The sequence below is a fragment of the Pangasianodon hypophthalmus genome, chromosome 26, assembly GCF_027358585.1.
Source record: "Pangasianodon hypophthalmus isolate fPanHyp1 chromosome 26, fPanHyp1.pri, whole genome shotgun sequence".
NCBI lineage: Eukaryota > Metazoa > Chordata > Actinopteri > Siluriformes > Pangasiidae > Pangasianodon > Pangasianodon hypophthalmus.
Window position 1 is genome coordinate 277,012 of NC_069735.1, and position 20,489 is coordinate 297,500.

At 38.9% G+C, this 20,489-nt stretch overlaps 3 protein-coding genes across 4 annotated transcripts in view; 1 reads left to right on the top strand and 2 right to left on the bottom strand.

Annotated features, from left to right (window-relative positions):
* On the top strand, positions 1 to 6,844 carry LOC117596187 (interferon-induced protein 44-like). Its single transcript, XM_034300400.2, has 9 exons — positions 1 to 86; positions 824 to 878; positions 1,072 to 1,132; positions 1,245 to 1,278; positions 1,391 to 1,601; positions 4,771 to 4,923; positions 5,472 to 5,643; positions 5,898 to 5,998; positions 6,227 to 6,844. The coding sequence occupies exons 2-9, from the start codon at positions 870 to 872 to the stop codon at positions 6,398 to 6,400; spliced, it is 915 nt and encodes a 304-aa protein (XP_034156291.2). The 5' UTR covers positions 1 to 86; positions 824 to 869; the 3' UTR covers positions 6,401 to 6,844.
* A 489-nt stretch (positions 6,845 to 7,333) lies between these two features.
* Positions 7,334 to 15,507, bottom strand: si:dkeyp-75b4.8 (lipopolysaccharide-induced tumor necrosis factor-alpha factor homolog). Of its 2 annotated transcripts, XM_034300207.2 has the most exons (6): positions 14,871 to 15,507; positions 12,727 to 12,850; positions 9,840 to 9,935; positions 8,392 to 8,566; positions 7,878 to 7,980; positions 7,334 to 7,792 (listed from the first exon to the last, which is right to left on the bottom strand). In XM_034300207.2, exons 2-5 carry the CDS (start codon positions 12,842 to 12,844, stop codon positions 7,890 to 7,892), a joined length of 480 nt encoding a protein of 159 aa, XP_034156098.1. In that variant the 5' UTR covers positions 12,845 to 12,850; positions 14,871 to 15,507; the 3' UTR covers positions 7,334 to 7,792; positions 7,878 to 7,889. The 2 variants fall into 2 exon arrangements, with proteins under 2 accessions (XP_034156098.1, XP_034156097.1); XM_034300206.2 differs by lacking the exon at positions 7,878 to 7,980 and having other exon boundaries at positions 14,871 to 15,159.
* Positions 15,508 to 16,353: 846 nt separating this feature from the next.
* pdia2 (protein disulfide isomerase family A, member 2) overlaps positions 16,354 to 20,489 on the bottom strand; it is a 6,499-nt gene continuing 2,363 nt past the window's right edge. Inside the window, exons 5-11 of the mRNA XM_026912253.3 lie at positions 20,271 to 20,387; positions 20,057 to 20,182; positions 19,728 to 19,922; positions 18,396 to 18,516; positions 18,086 to 18,267; positions 17,224 to 17,355; positions 16,354 to 16,719 (exon numbers count right to left, since the gene is read on the bottom strand). Of these exons, the coding sequence (XP_026768054.2) occupies positions 16,651 to 16,719; positions 17,224 to 17,355; positions 18,086 to 18,267; positions 18,396 to 18,516; positions 19,728 to 19,922; positions 20,057 to 20,182; positions 20,271 to 20,387 (942 nt within the window). The 3' untranslated portion in view covers positions 16,354 to 16,650. The remainder of the gene's footprint in view (positions 16,720 to 17,223; positions 17,356 to 18,085; positions 18,268 to 18,395; positions 18,517 to 19,727; positions 19,923 to 20,056; positions 20,183 to 20,270; positions 20,388 to 20,489) is intronic.

A 20,489-nucleotide genomic window follows, 5' to 3' on the forward strand; every position in this document is an offset into this window, starting at 1 on the left:
GGTCCAGTTTTATATCAGTGACGCAGACTCACACAGCCGGAGCAGCAGCACACAGGTTCAGCTCTACAGCCAGAGCAGAGGAGAAGGTAAGAAAGACTTCATTCTAAAGCACTGATCATTAAGTTTTTCTCATCACATTATTATTTCATAAATGAGAGAGCTTGCTATATATTCTAATTAGAAAAGCATCAGCATGTTCGGTTGAATACATAAAATTCACAAACAAACAAAGTGAAAGTGTAGAGAAAACAATGCACAAGTCTAGCACAACAGACAGCCCTATTTTCCTCAAACCTTTTAAAAGCATTTCTTTTGTACTTTCCTACAATTGTTTATTACAGATGTTCTTATTTTAGGTTTTTATAATAGCAATTCTTATCAAACTTGGCATCCTTGGTGTGTAATGAGTGTGTAATGCACTGCATTCAGATTGCTCTACTGTAATGCAATTGCATCTGTGTAACAGACATGACACAGAGATGTTGTGAGAATCCCTTCACTGGAGATTTATTAACAGTGACGTCTACAGTCCAAAACTCAATATCGATAAACGGGTAAACAGAGAGATAAGGAGTCATACACAAAAGGCAAATACTAAACAACAGCTCAGCACTGACACTAAAGCCTGACTGTGACAGCTGAGGAAGTGTCCTCTAGTGGTGTTTCACTGAACTGTTCCTGATGGATGTAACCAGCAGTTTCACTGATCAGCTGCAGTTTCAGTTTCACTGTACAAGTGACATGGAGAAAATTAAATATAGACGTGAGTCCCTGTATGTATTAATAACCAAGTAATTTAATTCAGTGACACATTTGTACACAGAACTAAAGCAACAACACATCTGAGGTGCAGTTCAGAGGCCAGTGTCATGGATCAGGTAAGAAAATGGACTACTAACTGACTTGACACAATCACAGTTCATAATTCAAACCAGTAAAGTAAAGCTTTGTTATTATTGTTTTATTGTATTTTGCTGTTGTATTAGTGTAGTTATTGTTATTAATACAATGTTCTCTATTTAAATAGTTAAATTTATGCGTAGTTTATACTGATATTGTTTGTTGCTTCAGTTGTTTCGTGCTTTCCTCAAATCGAATCAACATGAACAACCAACCCCAAAACCAGATCCTGGTAAGTTACTGCAGAAATATGATATTTAAGGAAAGTCATAGAAATAAACACTTGATTGTAGTGTCAAAGACAATCTCGTGTAATGTTGGAATTCATTTTTTTAAAATCGCAGAATTCGATCGTCAATGGCGGCCAGTGGCGTGGAGGTAATATCAATGATTGCAAAAAGACACAAAGACAAGATCATTGTGTGCTTAAAGCTGTAATTAGTAGCTCATGGAAAATATGTTAATCTCTTGGTTCTTACTTCTTAAATAGTGAAGATAACAAACATCTGATGTTGAGGAAACTGAAGGATTTCCAGCCAGGCACTGCAGAAGTCCATGAGCTGAAGATTCTGCTTCACGGCCCAATCGGAGCAGGAAAGTCGAGTTTAATCAACTCCATCAACACCGTCCTCCAAGGATACAACGCCGCCGGTGCACTGGCAGATTCATCAGCTGGTCAAAGTCAGAGCTTCACTTTAAAGGTAATAACTAAACAATTAAATATTTACTTCAAGCCTAGCTCATGTTTTCCTGAACGTCAGTGAATGTTGAGTAAGACCAAAACTTATTCAGTTATAGAGGATATACAGTTTGGTCTGGAAGTATTTGGACAATGACAGAGTTTTTGTGATTTTGCCTTTATACACCACCACAATGAATTTGAAATAAAACAATCAAGATTTGATGGAAGTGTAGACTTTCAGCTTTATTTTAAAAGGTTCCACAAAAATATGGCATTTACCATTTAGGAATTACAGCCATTTTAAGCAAAGTACCTCCATTTTCAGGGGATCAAAGGCATTTGGACAAAGTGACATAATTGTAAATATAACCATAATTTTAATACTTGGATGAAAATCCTTTGCAGTCAGTGACTGCCTGAAGTCTGGAGCCCATGATCTCAAAAGTCAAATTCTGAGTTTCCTCCCTGGAGATGCTTCACCAGGCCTTCACTGACACCTTCACCTTCAGTTGCTGCTTGTTTGTGGGTCTTTATGCCTTCAGTCTTATCTTCAGTAAGTGAAAAGCAGCTCTATTGGGTTGAGATCAGGCGACTGACTTGGCCATTGAAGAATATTCCATTTCTTTGCCTTCAAAAAGTCTTGAGTTGCTTTCGCAGTATGTTTAGGGTCATTATCCACCTGCACTGTGAAGCAGCGTCCTATCAGTTTTGTAGCATTTGGCTGAATGTGAGCAGAGAGTATAGCCCTGTACACCTCAGAATTCATCCTGCTACTTCTGTCAGCAGTCACATCATCAGTAAACACCAGTGAGCCCGTTCCATTGGCAGCCATACATGCCCATGCCATAACACTGCCTCCACCATGTTTGACACATGATGTGGTACACTTTGGATCATGAGCTGTTCCTTTCTTTCACCATATTTTTCTCTTCCCATCATTCTGGTACAAGTTAATCTTGGTTTCATCAGTCCAAAGAATCTTATTCCAGAACATGGGAGGCTTTTTTAGATGTTTTCTGGCAAAGTCTAATCTGGCTTTCCTGTTCTTGAATGTTCCCAGTGGTTTGCACCTTGTAGTAAACCCTCTGTATTTACATTCATGAAGGCGTCTCTTGATTGTAGATTTTGACAATGATACGCCTACCTTCTCCAGAGTGTTCTTCACTTCTGTTGATATTATGAAGGGGTTTTTCTTCACCAAGGAAAGGTTTCTCGATCATCCACTTTGGTTGTCTTCCATGGTCTTCCAGGCCTTTCGATGTTGTTGAGCTCTCCAGTGCTTTCTTTCTTTTTAAGAATGTACCCAACTGTTGATTTGGCCACACCTAAGGTTTTTGTTACCTCTCTTATAGATTTATGTTGTTTTTTCGGCCTAATGATGACCTTCTTCACTTGCATTGAGATCTCCTTGGACTTCATATTGGTAGCTCCAGTCGAACAGCTGCCAAATGCCAACTCAGTACCTGATATCAACTCCAGACCTTTTATCTGCTTCATTTGTCTTGCAGTAATGAGGGAATGGACCGCACCTGCTCAATTAACTTCTGGTCAGTCAATTGTCCAAATACCTTTGAGCCCCTGAAAACGGAAGTACTTTGTTTAAAATGGCTGTAATTCCTAAATGGTAAATGCCATATTTTTGTGGAACCTCTTAAAAAAAGCTGAAAGTTTTACACTTCCATCACATCTTGACTGTTTTATTTCAAATCCATTGTGATGGAGTATAAAGGCAAAATCACAAAAACTGTCCAAATACTTCCTTTCCCTACTCAACTTTTCTGACTGTTTTTCACTAGTTTTGCATTTGGCTAGGGTCAGTGTCACTACTGGTAGCATGAGGCGATACCTGGACCCTACAGAGGTTGCATAGGCAGTCCAACTCCTCCAGGATTGCACATCAATATGTGCCATTGCCAGAAGTTTTGCTGTGTGTCCTAGCACAGTCTCAAGAGCATGGAGGAGATTCCAGGAGACAGGCAGTTACTCTAGGAGAGCCGGACAGGTAGAAGGTCCTTAACCCATCGGCAGGACCGGTATCAGCTCCTTTGTGCAAGGAGGAACAGGATGAGCACTGCCAGCCCTACAAAATGACCTCCAGCAGGCCACTGGTGTGAATGTCTCTGACCAAACAATCAGAAACAGACTTCATGAGGGTGGCCTGAGGGTCCGACATCCTCTACTGGGCCCTGTGCTCACTGCCTGGCACCGTGGAGCTCGATTGGCATTTGCCATCGAACACCAGAATTGGCAGGTCCGCCACTGGCTCCCTGTGCTTTTCACACATGAGAGCAGGTTCACCCTGAGCACATGTGACAGACGTGAAAGGGTCTGGAGAAGCCGTGGAGAACGTTATGCTGCCTGTAACATCGTTCAGCATGACCGCTTTGGTGGTGGGTGAGTGATGGTCTGGGGAGGCATATCCATGGAGGGACGCACAGACCTCTACAGGCTAGACAATGGCACCCTGACTGCCATTAGGTATCGGGATGAAATCCTTGGACCCATTGTCAGACTCTACGCTGGTGCAGTGGGTCCTGGGTTCCTCCTGGTGCACGGCAATGCCCGGCCTCATGTGGCGAGAGTATGCAGGCAGTTCCTGGAGGATGAAGGAATTGATACCACTGAATGGCCCCCACGCTCGCCTGACCTAAATCCAATAGATCACCTCTGGGACATTATGTTTCGCTCCATTCGACACCTCCAGGTTCCACCTCAGACTGTCCAGGAGCTCAGTGATGCCCTGGTCCACATCTGGGAGGAAATACCCCAGGACACCATCTGTCGTCTCATTAGGAGCATGCCCCCGACGTTGTCAGGCCTGCGTACAAGCACGTGGGGGCCATACAAACTACTGAGTACCATTCTGAGTTGCTGCAATGAAATTTCAGCAAAATGGACTGGCCTGCTGCATCATTGTTTCACTTTGATTTTCGGGGTGTCTTTGAATTCAGCCCTCTGTAGGTTGATAATTTTCATTTCCCTCAAACGATGTGGCATCCTTTTGTTCCTAACACATTACCCAGTCCATATCAGTGTAGATATCCAGCATGATATTTTTCCCCATTGAGATCTGATGTGTTTTCAAAGTGTTCCTTTAATTTTTTGAGCAGTGTATACATTTGATTCATGATTTAACTGTAGTTTAGATAACCTGAACAGAATCTTTACACTCCTGTATTTGTGTTCAGTTTAAAATTCACAGGCTGAAGAAAGGTGGGCCTGGATCTTTCTATCCATTTGTCTTTACTGACATCATGGGTCTGGAAGAAGATAAGTCAAAGGGAGTGCAAACAAAAGACATAAACAAAATATTAAAAGGTCATGTGAAAGATGGCTATACTGTAAGTAAATGATTTATTAAGAACATTTTGTATTCTACACAATAAGTTTGGTATATAAGATGTGAAAAAATTAAGAGTAAAGAATTTTAGTGTCTTGACTGGATGCATAATTATGAAGCCATAAGCATGTGCGAGAATTCTTAGATGTTAGCCCAGTGCACGCCTTCGACACCTCCATGGTAGGCCCTGCACAGTAAAACATCACTAGTTCTGTAAGGAAAATGCCCTGGAAGTCCTCTACTTAGTTGGACAACCATACTTACTTACATAATCAACGTTTCTCATTTTTTTCTGTCTTACTCAGCAATAAGGAATGTTTTTCCTTATTAAAGCACACTAACAATCCTCATTCTCATAACTAAACACCTTCTCATAACTAAATGCCAGTTTTCACTGTAGTTACTGAATGATTCATGTGTAGTATCACTTTGTTTGCTAAGTAATATTCAGACTCATCTAAATTAAAAGAACACTTATGGGGGTCTACCTTACCCCTAAATATCAAGTATTTTGAGTATTTATGTATTTGAGCGTTTTTGCTCTTTCAGTTCAATCCTGTAAAACCAATTGATAAAGGCGACCCGAAGTACATCAGCAACCCCAGCCTGAAAGACAAAGTGCACTGTCTGGTGAGTGTTCTACCAGCTGACAGAATCTCCCTCATCAGTGACGACGTTATCCAGAAAATGAGAGCTGTTCGGGAAAAAGCTCGTGACTTGGGTGAGTTTTCACATAATTAGAATTTCATATTAAATAATGAAACCTGGATTATGTATAAAATAGGGCAGTGGAAGCTCAGTGGTTAAGCTGTTGGATTACTGATCAGACAGTCGTGAGTTCAAATCCCTGTGCTGCTACTGCTGGGCCCTTGAGCAAGGCCCTTAACCCTCAACTGCTCAGTTAAATGTAAGTCGCTCTGGATAAGGGCGTCTGCTAAATGCTGTAAATGAAAGGTGTTTGTGGTGATTCAACAGAGATTCCTCAAGTGGTCGTCATGTCCATGGTGGATAAAGCATGCCCTCTAGTTAACGAGAACCTGCGTAAGATCTACACCAGCAAAAAAATTAAAGAGAAGGTGAGAACAACAGCAACAGCCATCTCTTCCTCCTTTTATTTTTATTTATGTAGGTCTCCCATCTACTCCATGATATTCTCCACCACCAGAGAACATTTTAACAGGCATATGCTTTATTATTAACCTTTAACTTTGTGGTTATTTGAAATACAGATAAAACAGCATGGATATGGCTCCTAACCCCAGTTCCTCAAATACAATAAGTCATGTTGTATCTGTTTATCTTAGATGGAGGAGTGCAGTCATAAACTGGGAGTCCCGATGAACTGCATCTTTCCTGTGCTGAACTACCATGAGCAGGTTACCAACGACACGGCCATGGATATTCTGATTCTCATGGCGATGACTGACATCATTAGATTCGCCAATCACTATGTTGAAGACCAGGTTTACAGAGAATAAGTTCCTCATGTGTCCTGTTCAGAGAAGCAACGTAGAAATGGCTAATTTCAGGAATTCAGAGTGTGACCAGAGATTTACTTAGAAATTAATAAAACATATTTAACCTTTTCACTTCATTATGAATATTTATCTGTCCATGTGATAGATGTTGTAAAATTTCCATTCTTCATCTTTTTTTGTTATTCTTTACCACTCACTGGTTTAATGATCATTTTTCCTTTCTGGTTTTAATACCTACAATAAAAGTATTAATAAAAGACAGATGTAATTGATAAGAGAGACAGTAATCTGGAGTAATATGTACTATTGTCATTATGGGCTTTATAGACTGTATAATGTTTTTATTGGGGTTTTTTTATATCAGTGTAATCTGCATGTTTACTGCATTGGTTTTCATGAATACAGTAAGATAAATTGACACAATAACAACAAATACAGAACGGATTTGTATGGTTTTTTTTGTCTCTTAAATTAGTAGCTGGTTAAAGTAACACATTTATATTTATGTCAGCTGACATAAAATAACATCCACAAAGATAAGGACAAAACATCCAGGCTGCAAGAAACAGGACTTGAATTTTAAGCCGTCACCTGAAGTTAGGAAAATACTATTTTGGAATTGTGTTTGCTCTAAGAGAAAGAGTAAGAGTGAGTTTCCAGCAGATTTTGAATTCCTCATACATTACTGCACCACTCCACCCTCTACAGCGCAGGAGCTTTCATTTCTGACCAAACAGCAGGCTTACAGGAAACAGGAAGCCTGGGGGAGTGTGTGTCAAGGGATCAGCTGTTTTCCATTTCTGCAGCCTATTGTTCAAAATATATCACATCCTCGTCTCAACAGCAGTGTAGCAATGCAAGTAAATATTGTTCAGTTATTTTGTCTTTAATCGCAGATTGTAAGGAGAATTAAGGGACAAGTAGGCACAAAGCTTAAATAAAGGAAAATGTATTGTTTATCAAGACGTTTCATAAGACGTTAGTTTCCACTGTTACCAGCATGTTACTTTAATTATCTCAAAGGAAAACTGAATAAATTTATTTATTACATTTATCTACGCCCATTAACACATCAAACGCTTCTACTGTCTGCATCCACACAAAATGCATGAGCACGTCACATTTATCAGTTTAATCTTACAGATCATGATCCGAAAGATTTCTATTTCAGTAATGACGTTATTGCTTGCTTTAAGTCCAAGGATAGAATAAATTAGCTACAAATCATTTTTCAATGTAAATACAATGATGGTAATAAACTGTGTGTGTGTGTGCGTGTGTGTGTTTTAGCGAACGTGTATCCCTAAGAATCTGTTACAGGCCGGACATGAATGATGCGCATCCTGGAATTCTTTCACGCAGCAGGGAATAATGCAACATCCACAGACGAGCCTGAAACCAACAGTAGACGTCTATCAGTGCTTTTCTCATTAAATAATCACAGTATTGATCATCATTTATAATTAAATCAAGTCACCTCAAGCCCAAGTCAAATCTCAGTCAAGTCCAGAGTCACTAAACTGCTGTGTGATGTGCACCAGGCTGTGGCTTTGTGTATTCTGAGTGCTGCATCGTTCCTTCTGTTGAAAGTGTTTTTACTTACACAAGGTCTGCAACTTGTTATAGAAGTGTTAGTGTTGATTTGGAGTTTGTGGAACTATATGGGTTTTGAGAATATGCAGCTGCTTTTTTCCATCAGTGTCCAGTATGGTCAACTCTCTTCAGGGTGAAGAAGATGACATTACAGACTAATCTGAATATTCAATACATCATCATTTGCATATTACAATGTTGTACAAGAAGCAGGACTGTTTTCTGATGACACTATAGAATAGAAATGTATAGAAAAGCTTAGAATCGAATCGAATAGAATAGAATAGAATAGAATAGAATAGAATAGAATAGAATAGAGCTAACTGCTCAGTGCTGTCTGGATTTAATCATGTGACTCACTGAATTACTCCAGCAGTTAATCTGATGTTGTGTCTTACCCAAACAGTGTAAGCAGGCAGCACATGGCCCATGCTGCATTTCCAGGTTTATAAGACACGCTGGTGGTAATTTGTTGAAGACAGTGCGGGCAATTAATCACAGTGGGAGCATCACCCAGTGTCCTACCCAACATCTGCTGTGGAATAACCTGATGGGGGGAAGGCTGAACAAACACTGAGGGACAGAATACAACAGAGATTCACTCATGATGCAGAAGAAATCATCTATAAGACAAGATCTCAAGCTTTTTCTGTATAGTCAGGGTTGCCAGGATCACAGTTTTTTTATGCCAAACTGGGCTAGAATTTGGGTTCGGGTGGAAAAAGCAAGTCTGTGGATGGAGGTTTTTTGGGCTAGTTTAAAAATAGTCAGCAGCTGCTAAGACCTAGATTTAAAGCAAATAATTAAAATCATATCCTATCAATTTCCACAAAAAAGTAGGCTATGGCAAACGAAGGGAAAGTGTAAGTGCAGACAGCGTAACTCTACACTGGCGCTGTAGTCTGAAATGAGAATCAAAGACTGTACATAGTTTTAACAAGCTTCATTTTTCCAAATAAAGAATGTTGAGTATGAGGAAAAGGAAGGATGTTTATTCATTTTCAAGTCAGGTGGCTAAAACAGTTACTTGTGGGGGTTTTCTGTTTGTTTTTTAAGACCAATGAATGAATGAATATAGCACTCGTATACTGCCACTATTTTTTGGGCTAGATTCAGACCTTTCTGTTCAGTGTTTGTGATGTAGTTGGGCAGGAAATGATGAGACCTGGCAACCCTGTGTATAAACAGACAAGACTGCAGATACAAAAAAAATGCTATGGTGTGTGTATATACATATATTTCTTTATTTGTATATTTAAATTAATGTCAAATTCCATCCTGACCTTGTACATTCTTCCTTCATTAATGGACAAACGTTTGACAGAATGATTTACATGTTTTGACAACGCTGTTGTAACAGAGAGCTCACTGAGGCTGAGTAAGGGTCTGTTTGCAAAGACTCAGAACAATCAGGTCCAGCACCAACCAAATCCAACACCCAATCCAAATCATAATCAAGAAACAGCATCCAAAACAAAAGGCAAGGCAAAGGCAGAGAAATGAACAAAACAGAGTCTTAAAAAAATGGCTCTCAAGTATAATAACAGCTCAGTACTTACAAGCACAAACTACAAGCCTTCACACTTGTAGCGTGAGTGCATGTGCCTTTTATAGTGTATAACAGGAAACGATGGGAATAAACAAGGAAGTGGTTTAAAACTTGGGTGAGAGCGCCCTCTGGTGCTTTGGAGAGGAAATATCTGGGCTGGATGTTACAGTTGCATCTTCATGTGGATACTCGATAGGGAAGCTATTCCAAATTAAACTAAATTATACTGTATAACAGTAAATATAGTTTTATAATTGCAATAACAATAATTTAGCAGGTAAAAACAGAGTCACTGACCTCGCTGTGTGTGATGTACGGGCATGACCTCTGTAGGAATGCTGAGGATAGGATAAGGAGACGCAGCATTGTCCAACTGCAGAGGAAGGACACCCACTACAAATAAAAATCAAATTTAATATTAAAATTTACACCACAGTGATGTTGAGTTCTCGACTATGATTGGCCAGAAGGTGTTGATTAGTTTTCTATCACAGCAGCTCTGACAGTAGCACAGGTTTATATTAATGCACTCGCTCTAATACGTCATTGTTTCTGTTTGTTTAACTTTCATGGAAGGAGTCTCCAGTGTCAGCGCTTTGTAACGGTCAGAGGTAAAGCTGTAACTTTAGGTTTTCTGACATCTTCAAGATCTTTGAAACATTTTTGAATCAATGATGGCACCATAGATCATTTTTTTTGTCTTATTAACTTCAAGAGAGAGAAAAAAGATAAACTGGTGAGGGAACGACTGTTTATAGCTGCTATAACGTAAGTGACAACAGGAACTAACTATCTTCATTGACATTTAACAACATAAAATGTAACAAAAAGGTTTGACATTTCAGTAATAAATAAACAAAAAGAATTTTGTGGTGTAAGAGAAATAAAACACTTGGGGACATGCTGTTATAGGGAAATAATCAACTTCAGGGTGGTAACAGTAACTCGTCACACCACCTTGTTGTTGATTATTTTCGTTCAACAGCATGACCCCAAGTGTTTGTTAAAATTTCAAACATACAGGTGTCAGATGTTTTTCCACCTTGAAAGTGATATAGCAGCCAACAAAATTAAAGTGAAGTGTTCCTCAAAGAGCTTACAGAGCATGTACAGGATCTCACTGTGGAAAGATATTGATCAGGAGAGAGGTATAAAAGAATTTCTAAAACATTAGATGTACCATGGAACAGTGTGAAGTGGAGAAAATGGAGCACCACAGTGACATCACCAAGAACAGGACGTCTCTCCAAAACTGACGAAAGGACAAGAAGAAAACTTATCATGGACACTGCCAAGAGACCTACAGCAACATTAAAGCAGCTGCAGGAACATCTGGCGAGTACTGATTACTGTCTGCATGTGACAACGATCTCGCGTATTCTTCACCTGTCTGGGCTGGGTTAATTTGAGGCTAGACTGAAGCCCTTTCTCATAAAAAAACATCCAAGCTCAGCTAAATCACCCCAAACCATGTGGCACACTGTGTTATGGTCTTGTGAGACCAAGGTAGAACATTTTTGACCATAATTTTAGAAGATATATTTGGTGTAATAACAAGACAGCTTATCACCCAGAGAACACCCTTCCCACAGTGAAGCATGGTGGTGGCAGCATCATGCTATCGGGCTGCTTCTCTTCAGCTGGGACTGGGGCTCTAGTCAACTCTTGCAGGCCTCTGTTAGACAGCTAAAGATGAAGAAAAAATTCACCTACAAGTATGATAACAACCCAAAACACACATCCAAGTCAACAAAGAAACAGCTTGAGAAGAAGAAGAGCAACATCAAAAACCTGTGGAATGACATGAAGAGGGCTGAGGACAGGAGATCTTCTCATAATTTAATACATCTGGAGCAAATTATCAAATCAAGATATGCTGCATTACAAGCAAAAGGTGCTTTAACATGATTTAACAAAATCTTTCTGTTTGTTTTTCACTTTTTTTTTTTTTTTTTGCTATATCACCTTAAAGGTGGGAAATGATCTGACATGATTTATCTTGGTTTCATTTTTTTAACATCATGAAAACCTGCAATTTTAACAGGGGTGTGTAAACTTTTTGAGCCACTCTTGGTATTCATAAACATAAAGAAAACAAAACTGATAAAAAGTATTCAGACACTACAAATGTACTTTGTTGCAAAGACGAGGCCACGCAAGGCCTTCCTGAGTTATTGTGGCTGTCATGTTTGGGGTCGTTGTCTTGTTGAAATGTCCATCTTTTTTACAGACTCAGTTTGTTGGCCAATAAGATTAACTTCTCCTCTAATATGTCCTTCTACTTCACTCCATTTCTGTTTCCTTCGATGGCCGTGTAATGCCCCAGTACAATTTGCAGAGACGCAGCTCCATAGCATGATGCTCCCACCACCGTGCTTCACTGTGGCTGTGGATGTTCTTGGGATCATATGCACAACCCTTCTTTCTCCAAACATGATGAGATGAAATATTAGCAGAGTTTAGCGTGAGGTGAAGGAATGGAGATGATTGTGATGCAGTTCATTGCTCATTGTTCTCTGTGTAACTGTTGTTCCTGCTGCTTTCAGGTCGTCCTGCAACTCTGTTCGAGTGACTGCTGGCTTCTCTCTTATCTTCCTTATCAGTAGTCTGAGAGCACGCAGTAGCATCTTACATGGTTCACCTGTCCAGGGACGATTAGTTGTGGTTCCATGAACTTTCCACCTGCATATGCTCAAATCACTTGCACCGAAAGGGATGTTTAAGGTCTTTGCTGTGGCGTTTTTCCATTCAATTGTTGCTTACTACTGTTGTCCCTGAGAACTTTAGGAAGATCCTTCACCATGACTGCATGAAATCTTCCCAACAAATTTCTTTTAACAAAGTGTCTGAATAATTTTGCCTTGTCAGGGTTGAGGTGCTTTAAAATAAGCTACTAGTTTGTTTATATTTTGGGAAATAAAACCAATTAAATTTGTTAGAAAATATGGCAGGCAGGTACACACAAAAATAATGATTAAAAAAAACAGTCCATCTTATTTGAGACCAATTATGAACTGGAGAGATGTAGTTGAGGTTGAGGAACAGTCAGAGCCAGAATTCACACACCAATCTGATTGTGTTAATTGCATTACGCCTCTATTTAAAAAAATTAGACAGCTACAATGCCGTGTTCATAACTGAGAGCAGAGAAATGTCACTGAGCTGCAGGACACTTCAGACTCACCTGCTTCCGCATAAGTAGGAGGTGGTGTTGAAGGCTGTGGACTCAGTATAGCTTCAGTATATGAGGGAGGTGGAAGCGAGAAACCGACTGCAGAAACAGTGGCTTCAGAAATATCCATTTACGGCTTGAAAGGAAGAAAAAGAAATTCATTCACTGGCTGTAAAACGGACAGACTGACAGTTTTTATACACCGGCGGTTATTTCACTGTCAGTCCATCAATCTAAATAAACTGAAGCATCTTGATCAAATAAATCAAATTTAAAAAAAGAAAATCCTATATGTACATAATGGTTAAACAATATATAACCTGTAGCTACTATAATGATCCAAGGAATATGATTAATCTTAAAAAACAATCGTAATAGAACATAATGTGCATTTCTCAATCATTTAGTTAAATTGTGTAGAAATGTTCTTGTGGCAAAATTGAGCTAAGAATTCACCAAAAAATTACAAAATTTCACTGATTTTCTTTAGTCCTGTATCAATAAGCTGAAAATTACCAAGCATGTTCAGGGCACAGCTGGTTTAATTTTAGCCACACCCACAAAACCCCATAAAAGGCAAAGAGAGCTGAAAATGACAAAATGGTGACTAAATGGAGAAAGAGCAACATGTTCTAAGTTTTCCAGTAACGCAGCTCAGCCACTGCAGCTCATCAGCTTCCATCGACAAACACTAACTCCTCCTTCTTTTATAGGGCACCATTACGTTTATCTTCATCAAGTGGCGAGTCTTATCTGTCTTCATTTTGGATTTGTTTTGGAATTGCTTTCATTCAGGTGTCACAAAATGTTTGTTAAATTGGTGTGCAACTGAAATTAGGACAGTTTGACTTCAGTTACTAAACCCTTAAAGTGGAACTACTTAATAGAAATAACATGACTTCATTCATGTGACCTCATATGAGGGGGTGTGGTCAGCATCAAACAAGAAGACGACCCCAAAGATCTCGAGGCAGGAAACTCAAGTCCTGTTACTGAAGTGTGTTTTATTGATATCATCAATAAATACGCGGCAAATAAATAATGATTTAAACACGCCATACTGAACGGAAGTAAAGTCATGATGAAGGGTAAGCCATGCCTCTATAGAATACGATACAAGCATTTTTCCTTCATACATAAACACCCTGAAAACTTATGAAATGTATCAGTATCTCTGTATATATTTATACATCTGAATTCATCTTAAGTCACTGGTTTGAACTCGACAGCGAGCTGTATATAAATCACAGTAACTCACAACAGTTTAAAGCCAGTCTGCTGAGGTTCACACTACTGAGTGTCCTCATGTGGAAATTTACAAACTCACATTTTTCTCATCTAACTGGTTTTTCGTGAACACCACATTTCTTGCGAATGATTTACGAATAAATTAGTTCATGTTTAGTTTGATAAATGAAGCCCAGTGTTTATAGTGATACAGTAGGCCAACATCAGCGCCCTAAGCATTTATGCAGAAGTACCAATAAATTATTTTGTTAAACTTCCAGCCCAATAACATTAAATTCATTCATTTATCTTCAGGAAGAGCTTTATCCTGCTCAGGGGCACGGTGGAGCCGAAGCCTATCCCGGGAATACTGGACACAGGGCAGGAATACACCCTGGACACTCAGAGTCCCAATCCAGCATGTTATTTAGGAGGTGGGAGGAAACCAGACAATGCAGAGGAAACTTTAAGACAGTAAATTCCTAAGTCTTGACCAAGATGATGATCTAAAGCAGTTTTTTCCAACACTCTACAGAGAGAATTCCACATCTGTAGAGATGAATAAACTATTAGAGTGTTCGTTTGTGTGTAGACGGGTTTGCTGCAGGTTTTATTCTAGTTAAGCTACAAATTCGAGCAGCTGTGTTAGATTTGGATTAGAATTAAACATTATCAAAAAGATCAGGTGTAAAATGTAAAATCTAATGCATGTAAGTCCACGTGGTGGATTAGTAGACGTGTGTCTGTAACGTTTTCCCAGGACTCGCTGATGTTAGGAATAAAAATTCTACAGCATTTTGTTATTTTGCACACAGTAAAGCAGGGAACACCAACCAAAATGATCCCCTTAAATTAAATCCCTAAATGTGTTAGTGGATTATTTTGTAGCTTCTATGCAAATCATTTGTATTTATTACTGTGCAACTTACCACACTTTTCTTTTGTCTTCTTTTTTTTTTCATTCCTCCTTGGTGATTTTACTTTTATCTCTTGCTCCCATGTTGATCTTCTCACTGCTTTGTGTGTTTATCTTCGAACCGTCTGTGTAGAATGTGTACTTCCTTTGTATTTATGTTAATTAGTGTATGAACTACTGACCAAACCAGTTCACCTATCTGTGCATTCCATTGCTATGAACTGCCATGGGTGTGTGTGTGTGTGTGTGTGTGTGCGTGTGCAGTATGAGATTTAGTGGATGTAAAGAACATTGCTAAAATCTTTTTCTGCAAGCTAACCCGTTGAGTAACATTGAGTAAAACCTTGGTTATAACACGTGGTTATATCTTACTAATCTCTTGAGGCAGCTCTAACGCACTGCAGCCTTGCTTATTCCTGATTCCTGTAATCACCTACATTTTTACACTTGCTGCTCAGGTATGCATATGGAGGCAGGTTTCCGTGTCTGACCCCCTCACAGCCGTTGATAACAATTATCACATACAAAGCTCCTTTTTTTAAATAAAAAAATAAATAAATAAATAAATCTTGAATAAAAGAAAAGTTCTCTAATATTTCTCATTAAGAGACATTAGAGACTGAGATTATTATATAAGGCCATTAAGCCTGTTTCTAGACATATTTACTTACTTGAAGCTTAAAAATATCTTTTCTGCCAATAAAAAAAGACAATTTCAAGCTTGAAATTATTAAAAAAAATATATATATATATATATATATATATATATATATATATATATATATATATATATCTAGAAATAGACTCAATAATCCTATATACACTACATAGCCTAAAGTATGTGCACCCCTGACCATCACACTCATATGTGCTTGTTGAACATCTCATTCCAGATTTATTCCCGTGTGTTTGCTGTTATAATGAGCTCCACTCTTCTGGGAAGCTTTCCACTAGATGTTGGAGCGTGGCTGTGGGGATTTGTGTTCATTCAGCTACAAGAGCATTAGTGAGGTCAGGCGCTGATGTTGGGATGTCGAGGAGGTCTGGGGTTCAGTCGGTGTTCCAGTTCATCCCAAAGGTGTTCAGTGGGGTTGAGGTCAGGGCTCTGTGCAGGACACTCGAGTTCTTCCACTCCAACCTTCACACACCATGTCTTCATGGAGCTCGCTTTGTGTAGTTTACTTCCTAAGATATCAGAGATACTCACTTCCTAAGACTAAGATCCAGAGAGTATTATTCCAGTATTTTTGATCACATCCAGAATTATGGAGCTGCTTGCAGGATGCTGATGTGATACACGCCCACCAACCACACCTTATCATTTAGTATTGGTCACCTAATAAACAGTAGAGTTTATTATTCATCACAGTGGCAGGTCCATCAGAGATTGCTTAGAATGATTCAATATCAATAAAAGCTTTTTTATTCCTTTTAAAACAGGATTTAAAGATGTTTCAGATCAAACGGTTTAAATGAACACGACTGAACACAAAGCCTTTAGACCAGCCGGTGTTCTTTAATCATTTTATGACAAACAATTAATTTTACATGGTTGATGCATTTCCTCAACATTTTGGTTCCCATGTGAAAGGTTCAGTGCCGAGTCAGATGACTGACACTGAATGGAACGTGTGTTAAATGTGTGTTTATCAGAACAGTGTAACTGTCTGTTTTACTGTGCATATGACAACAAACTCTTGAATCTGAATCTTAAAACAGCTAGTACTGAGTACATTCAGTTTCAGTAGCTCCACTCAGATCTGAATCAGCATTAATTAATGTGTGGGATGTTTTCAGAGCTCGTCTTTGCCGCTGGACCCATTAGAGGGTTTCTCTGATTCTTCTATGGATTCTGTTGAGACCTGAACAGAAACAGTAGAAACAAATATTGAATTAAAAAGAAAAAGGTTCCTTCCAGGTATAAGCAGCGCTCCTCTAGCCTGTAGCAGTAATTTGTTCATTTTTGTAATAAGGGCACTATTACACCTCACTAATCAAGCTACATTATGGACATTCCTTGATATTAAAATGAAAAATACATGTATCGTTATTGCATAAAAGTGCTGTTAAACACACATTAATGGACCTCTTTGGCTCCACCCACATTTTGGATCTTGGTTGCTATAATGTTCTTCATTAGATTAACCTAAAAGACAGTTAATTTATACTGCTATTGTCAATACATAGTCAAGTCACAAGTCCAACTCAAGTCCTCATCTCTAAATAAATGTTTTGCTTTAAACCAGTTGCTTGTTTCCTTCTTGTTCATCGTTGTTCAGTAGTCCATAAAAAACTATAATGTATTTTAAAAATCTTACATTACATTCATTAACTTATTTTACCAAAATCGTTAAGACATAGCTGACCTCATCTTTGCTTTCCTGGTCTTCATCTTCATCCTCATCGTCATCGTCGTCTTCTTCCTCTGGCAATACTCCACCATTATCCAGGAATTTAACAAACGTTTCCAGATCCCTATTTCCGTTATAATCAATCACCTGATGCCAGAGGGTTTAAAACAGAATGTGTTCATTTTGCTCAGAAACAAATATTTTTAAAAAATCACAAATCCACAAAGTTATCACACAGAAAGGTCTTGTCTTGACACTGCGCCTAAAGACCCGGTGTTACATGTTTTATATTTATATACAGTTTACATGTTTTATATTGTCAGTTAGGTTCAGATGTGGTCTAATATGTAAAATGGTGAAATGTGTATGTGAATGCTCGCTGCTATTTGAATATGTTAATAACTTGTGTGTCTTTATTGGCTACTTTACACTCATACTGCTGTTAATACATTTCTGTGTAAATGGTTTCATGATTATTTTAACTTCTTTGCACTTACAAAGGTTGAGATACGCCACGCCTCCCGCTGATTCTAAACAAACTCAACAGCAGCTTAGTAAATCAGCCAAATAAGAGAAGGCAAGGCAGTGAAATAAAACTGCGTGTTAAAGCAGGTTTATAGACAATTCTCTCTCATGCACACTAACATGCCTCAATATGTCCAGTGCTCTCTCTGTGTTTCATACCCACACGGCTGCGCAATAGATATTTATTGATATTATATTATATATTGATATTGATATTATACTGTGTATACAAGCAGAATGCTTAATTATCAGCCACTGAGTTAATGATGATAGAGGGAGAGTATATGATGAACAACATGCTAATGTAGTGGAATTGAGAGAAATGCTCAGTGTTGGTGCAGAGTTTGCCGACCTTCCTCTCGGATCCTGCTGGAAAATATTTCAGGGTGGGATAACCCTGCACCGTCACCTCCTCGACGTCATTGGCCGTGGAATCCATCTTGGCGATGATGATGTTTTCATGGTCCTTGTACTTTTCCCCCAGCTTTTCCCACTCAGGGGCAAGTTCCTTACAGTGGCCACACCAAGGGGCATCTGAGAGAAAGGGATGATACCCCACATACACACACACACACACACACACACAGATCAAACACTTTACCATGTGCACATACACACGTAGTTAACTTTTTAAAAATTCCAGAATGGTGATTCCAGCTTACAGAATTCCACAAAGACGTTCTTGGTCTCATCAAAGGCGACCTGTTCGAAGTTTTTTCCCACAAGGACTTTGACAGGATTCTTATCCCAGTCCTCAGGAATGTCTTCACTCTTCAAATGAGGCTGTAGTAAAATAAAAACGAGTATTGATGGAGATCATTTGGAAATTAAGCAAACTATTTATGATCTTAGAGATTATAAATCATTGTTTAACACTTTCATTTATTCAGACATAGAAAATGTGATTTTGTCCAAATCAAAAGCCTGCTCCGTTATTATATGAATCACACAAAAGAAGTATAATGCTAATGCATTACAGATTATTATTATTATTATTATTATTATTAGAATGTAAGAAAAGTTTAACAGTGTTCTATTAATAATCTGCTCTAATGCCCAGCCTGGCCAGTTCCATGCCAGACCACCAGAGGGCACCCTCCGCCTTATTTTAAACATCTACGGTTGTGGAACTCATTTCCTGTTTGTTGTGTATAAAGGATATGTGTCTGAGAGCCCTTTGTCACCTGGACAAGGGGAATTTTAACCTGTTTTTGACATTTAAAAGCAGCATATGTCCTTGTATGGAGTGATGGAGGATTTAGTTTGTGATTGTGCACCATGTACATACAGGGAAGCAAATTAATGTCCTGGGACAGACAAATTTTGTGTCTAGGGCCAATAGTTTTAATTCATAGTTTCAGAGAAATTATGAATTAATCATTACTTATTGACTTTTATCTTGTAAAATGGAATATTTTTATTTGGTATGTAGCTATGTTTAACGTTAACGCGCTTCACAGTAGTGCGACGCAGTTCGGTGCTGTAACTACAACACGCCGCTTGTCGAGGTGCGATCTAGCTTAATTAGCACGCAGACGATCGGTTAAGAAACAGGAACATGCAGGTCTGTGGAAACACTGACGAAACGAGAAGAATTAAAGTTCGACGCAAAGCTCTCACACAGGAACCTTGCAGAAGCCAGACTCTAATAATGTATTCTACATGTGCCTCAAGGACAGAAAACGAAAACCCTGAAACGTTCTCCAATGACTTTCTGACTTTTTTTTTGATAGTAGAAGATGATCACACACTCCTTCATTATTGTTAGCCTGTATTTATGTGCTTAAATGCAATTCATTATTAAATCACACTAGCTACCAGTCTGTTAGGTTTATGGGCAACCAGGAAACGGGACTGGGGCGAACCTGGAGCTTTTACTCGCTAATAGATTTATCATCTGTCCATTTGTGAGATATCACTGGAAATGGGTCCAAGCGTGCCACCTTTTTTTTATCATTTTATCAAAAGAGCGAAGAGGCAATGAAATGAATAACCTTGACTTTGCCATCCAGCACATCCTGACAGAACGTTTTCAGCGTGTCCTTGTTGATGGCTGCTTCTGCCATGGCGAACTTCTTCAGCGTGTCGGTGTTGATGAAACGGAGCGCCGGAGCTTCACTCGCAGACAGACCGAAATAATTTAGCACATGCGAAACATCTGTGGTGATGTCTATCATGATGAACAGGATCTATAATCACACACACACACACATCAGCACTGAGTCATATGTTTATCACACTTACACTATTATTACCTTACACTGTATTACTATAAAGCATATTAAAGAAGGAAGGCCAACATGGCTGCTTGTGGGAAACTTACTTTCTCTTTAAAGTCTCTGGCTACGGCTCTGTAGTCGTCCAGCAGAGCGGTGTGCGACTCAGTGGTGGTGTTGATGAACAGAAGAAGGTGGTTGTGGACTTTATTAGAAAAAATCTTCTCTCCATTCTGTAGAGGGAGAACAGAAAAGAAATGTTATGTGATCACATTACAGCAATTATTTACTGCCTGTGGTTTAATTAGTTTAATTAATTACCTCTTCACTAAATTCAATAACGAGCTCAAGGCTGTTGCTCTGGATGAATGAGATGAGCTCATCCTTGTCCAGCTTGTCCTCCTCAGACAGAGGCATGTCTGCCCGCCGGTCATCAAACTGCAACACACACACACACACACACACACGACCATTGTGTTGATGCTAAATGGATTAAATCCTTATTTTGAGTTTATAAAAATGGCTGAATGGTACAATTCC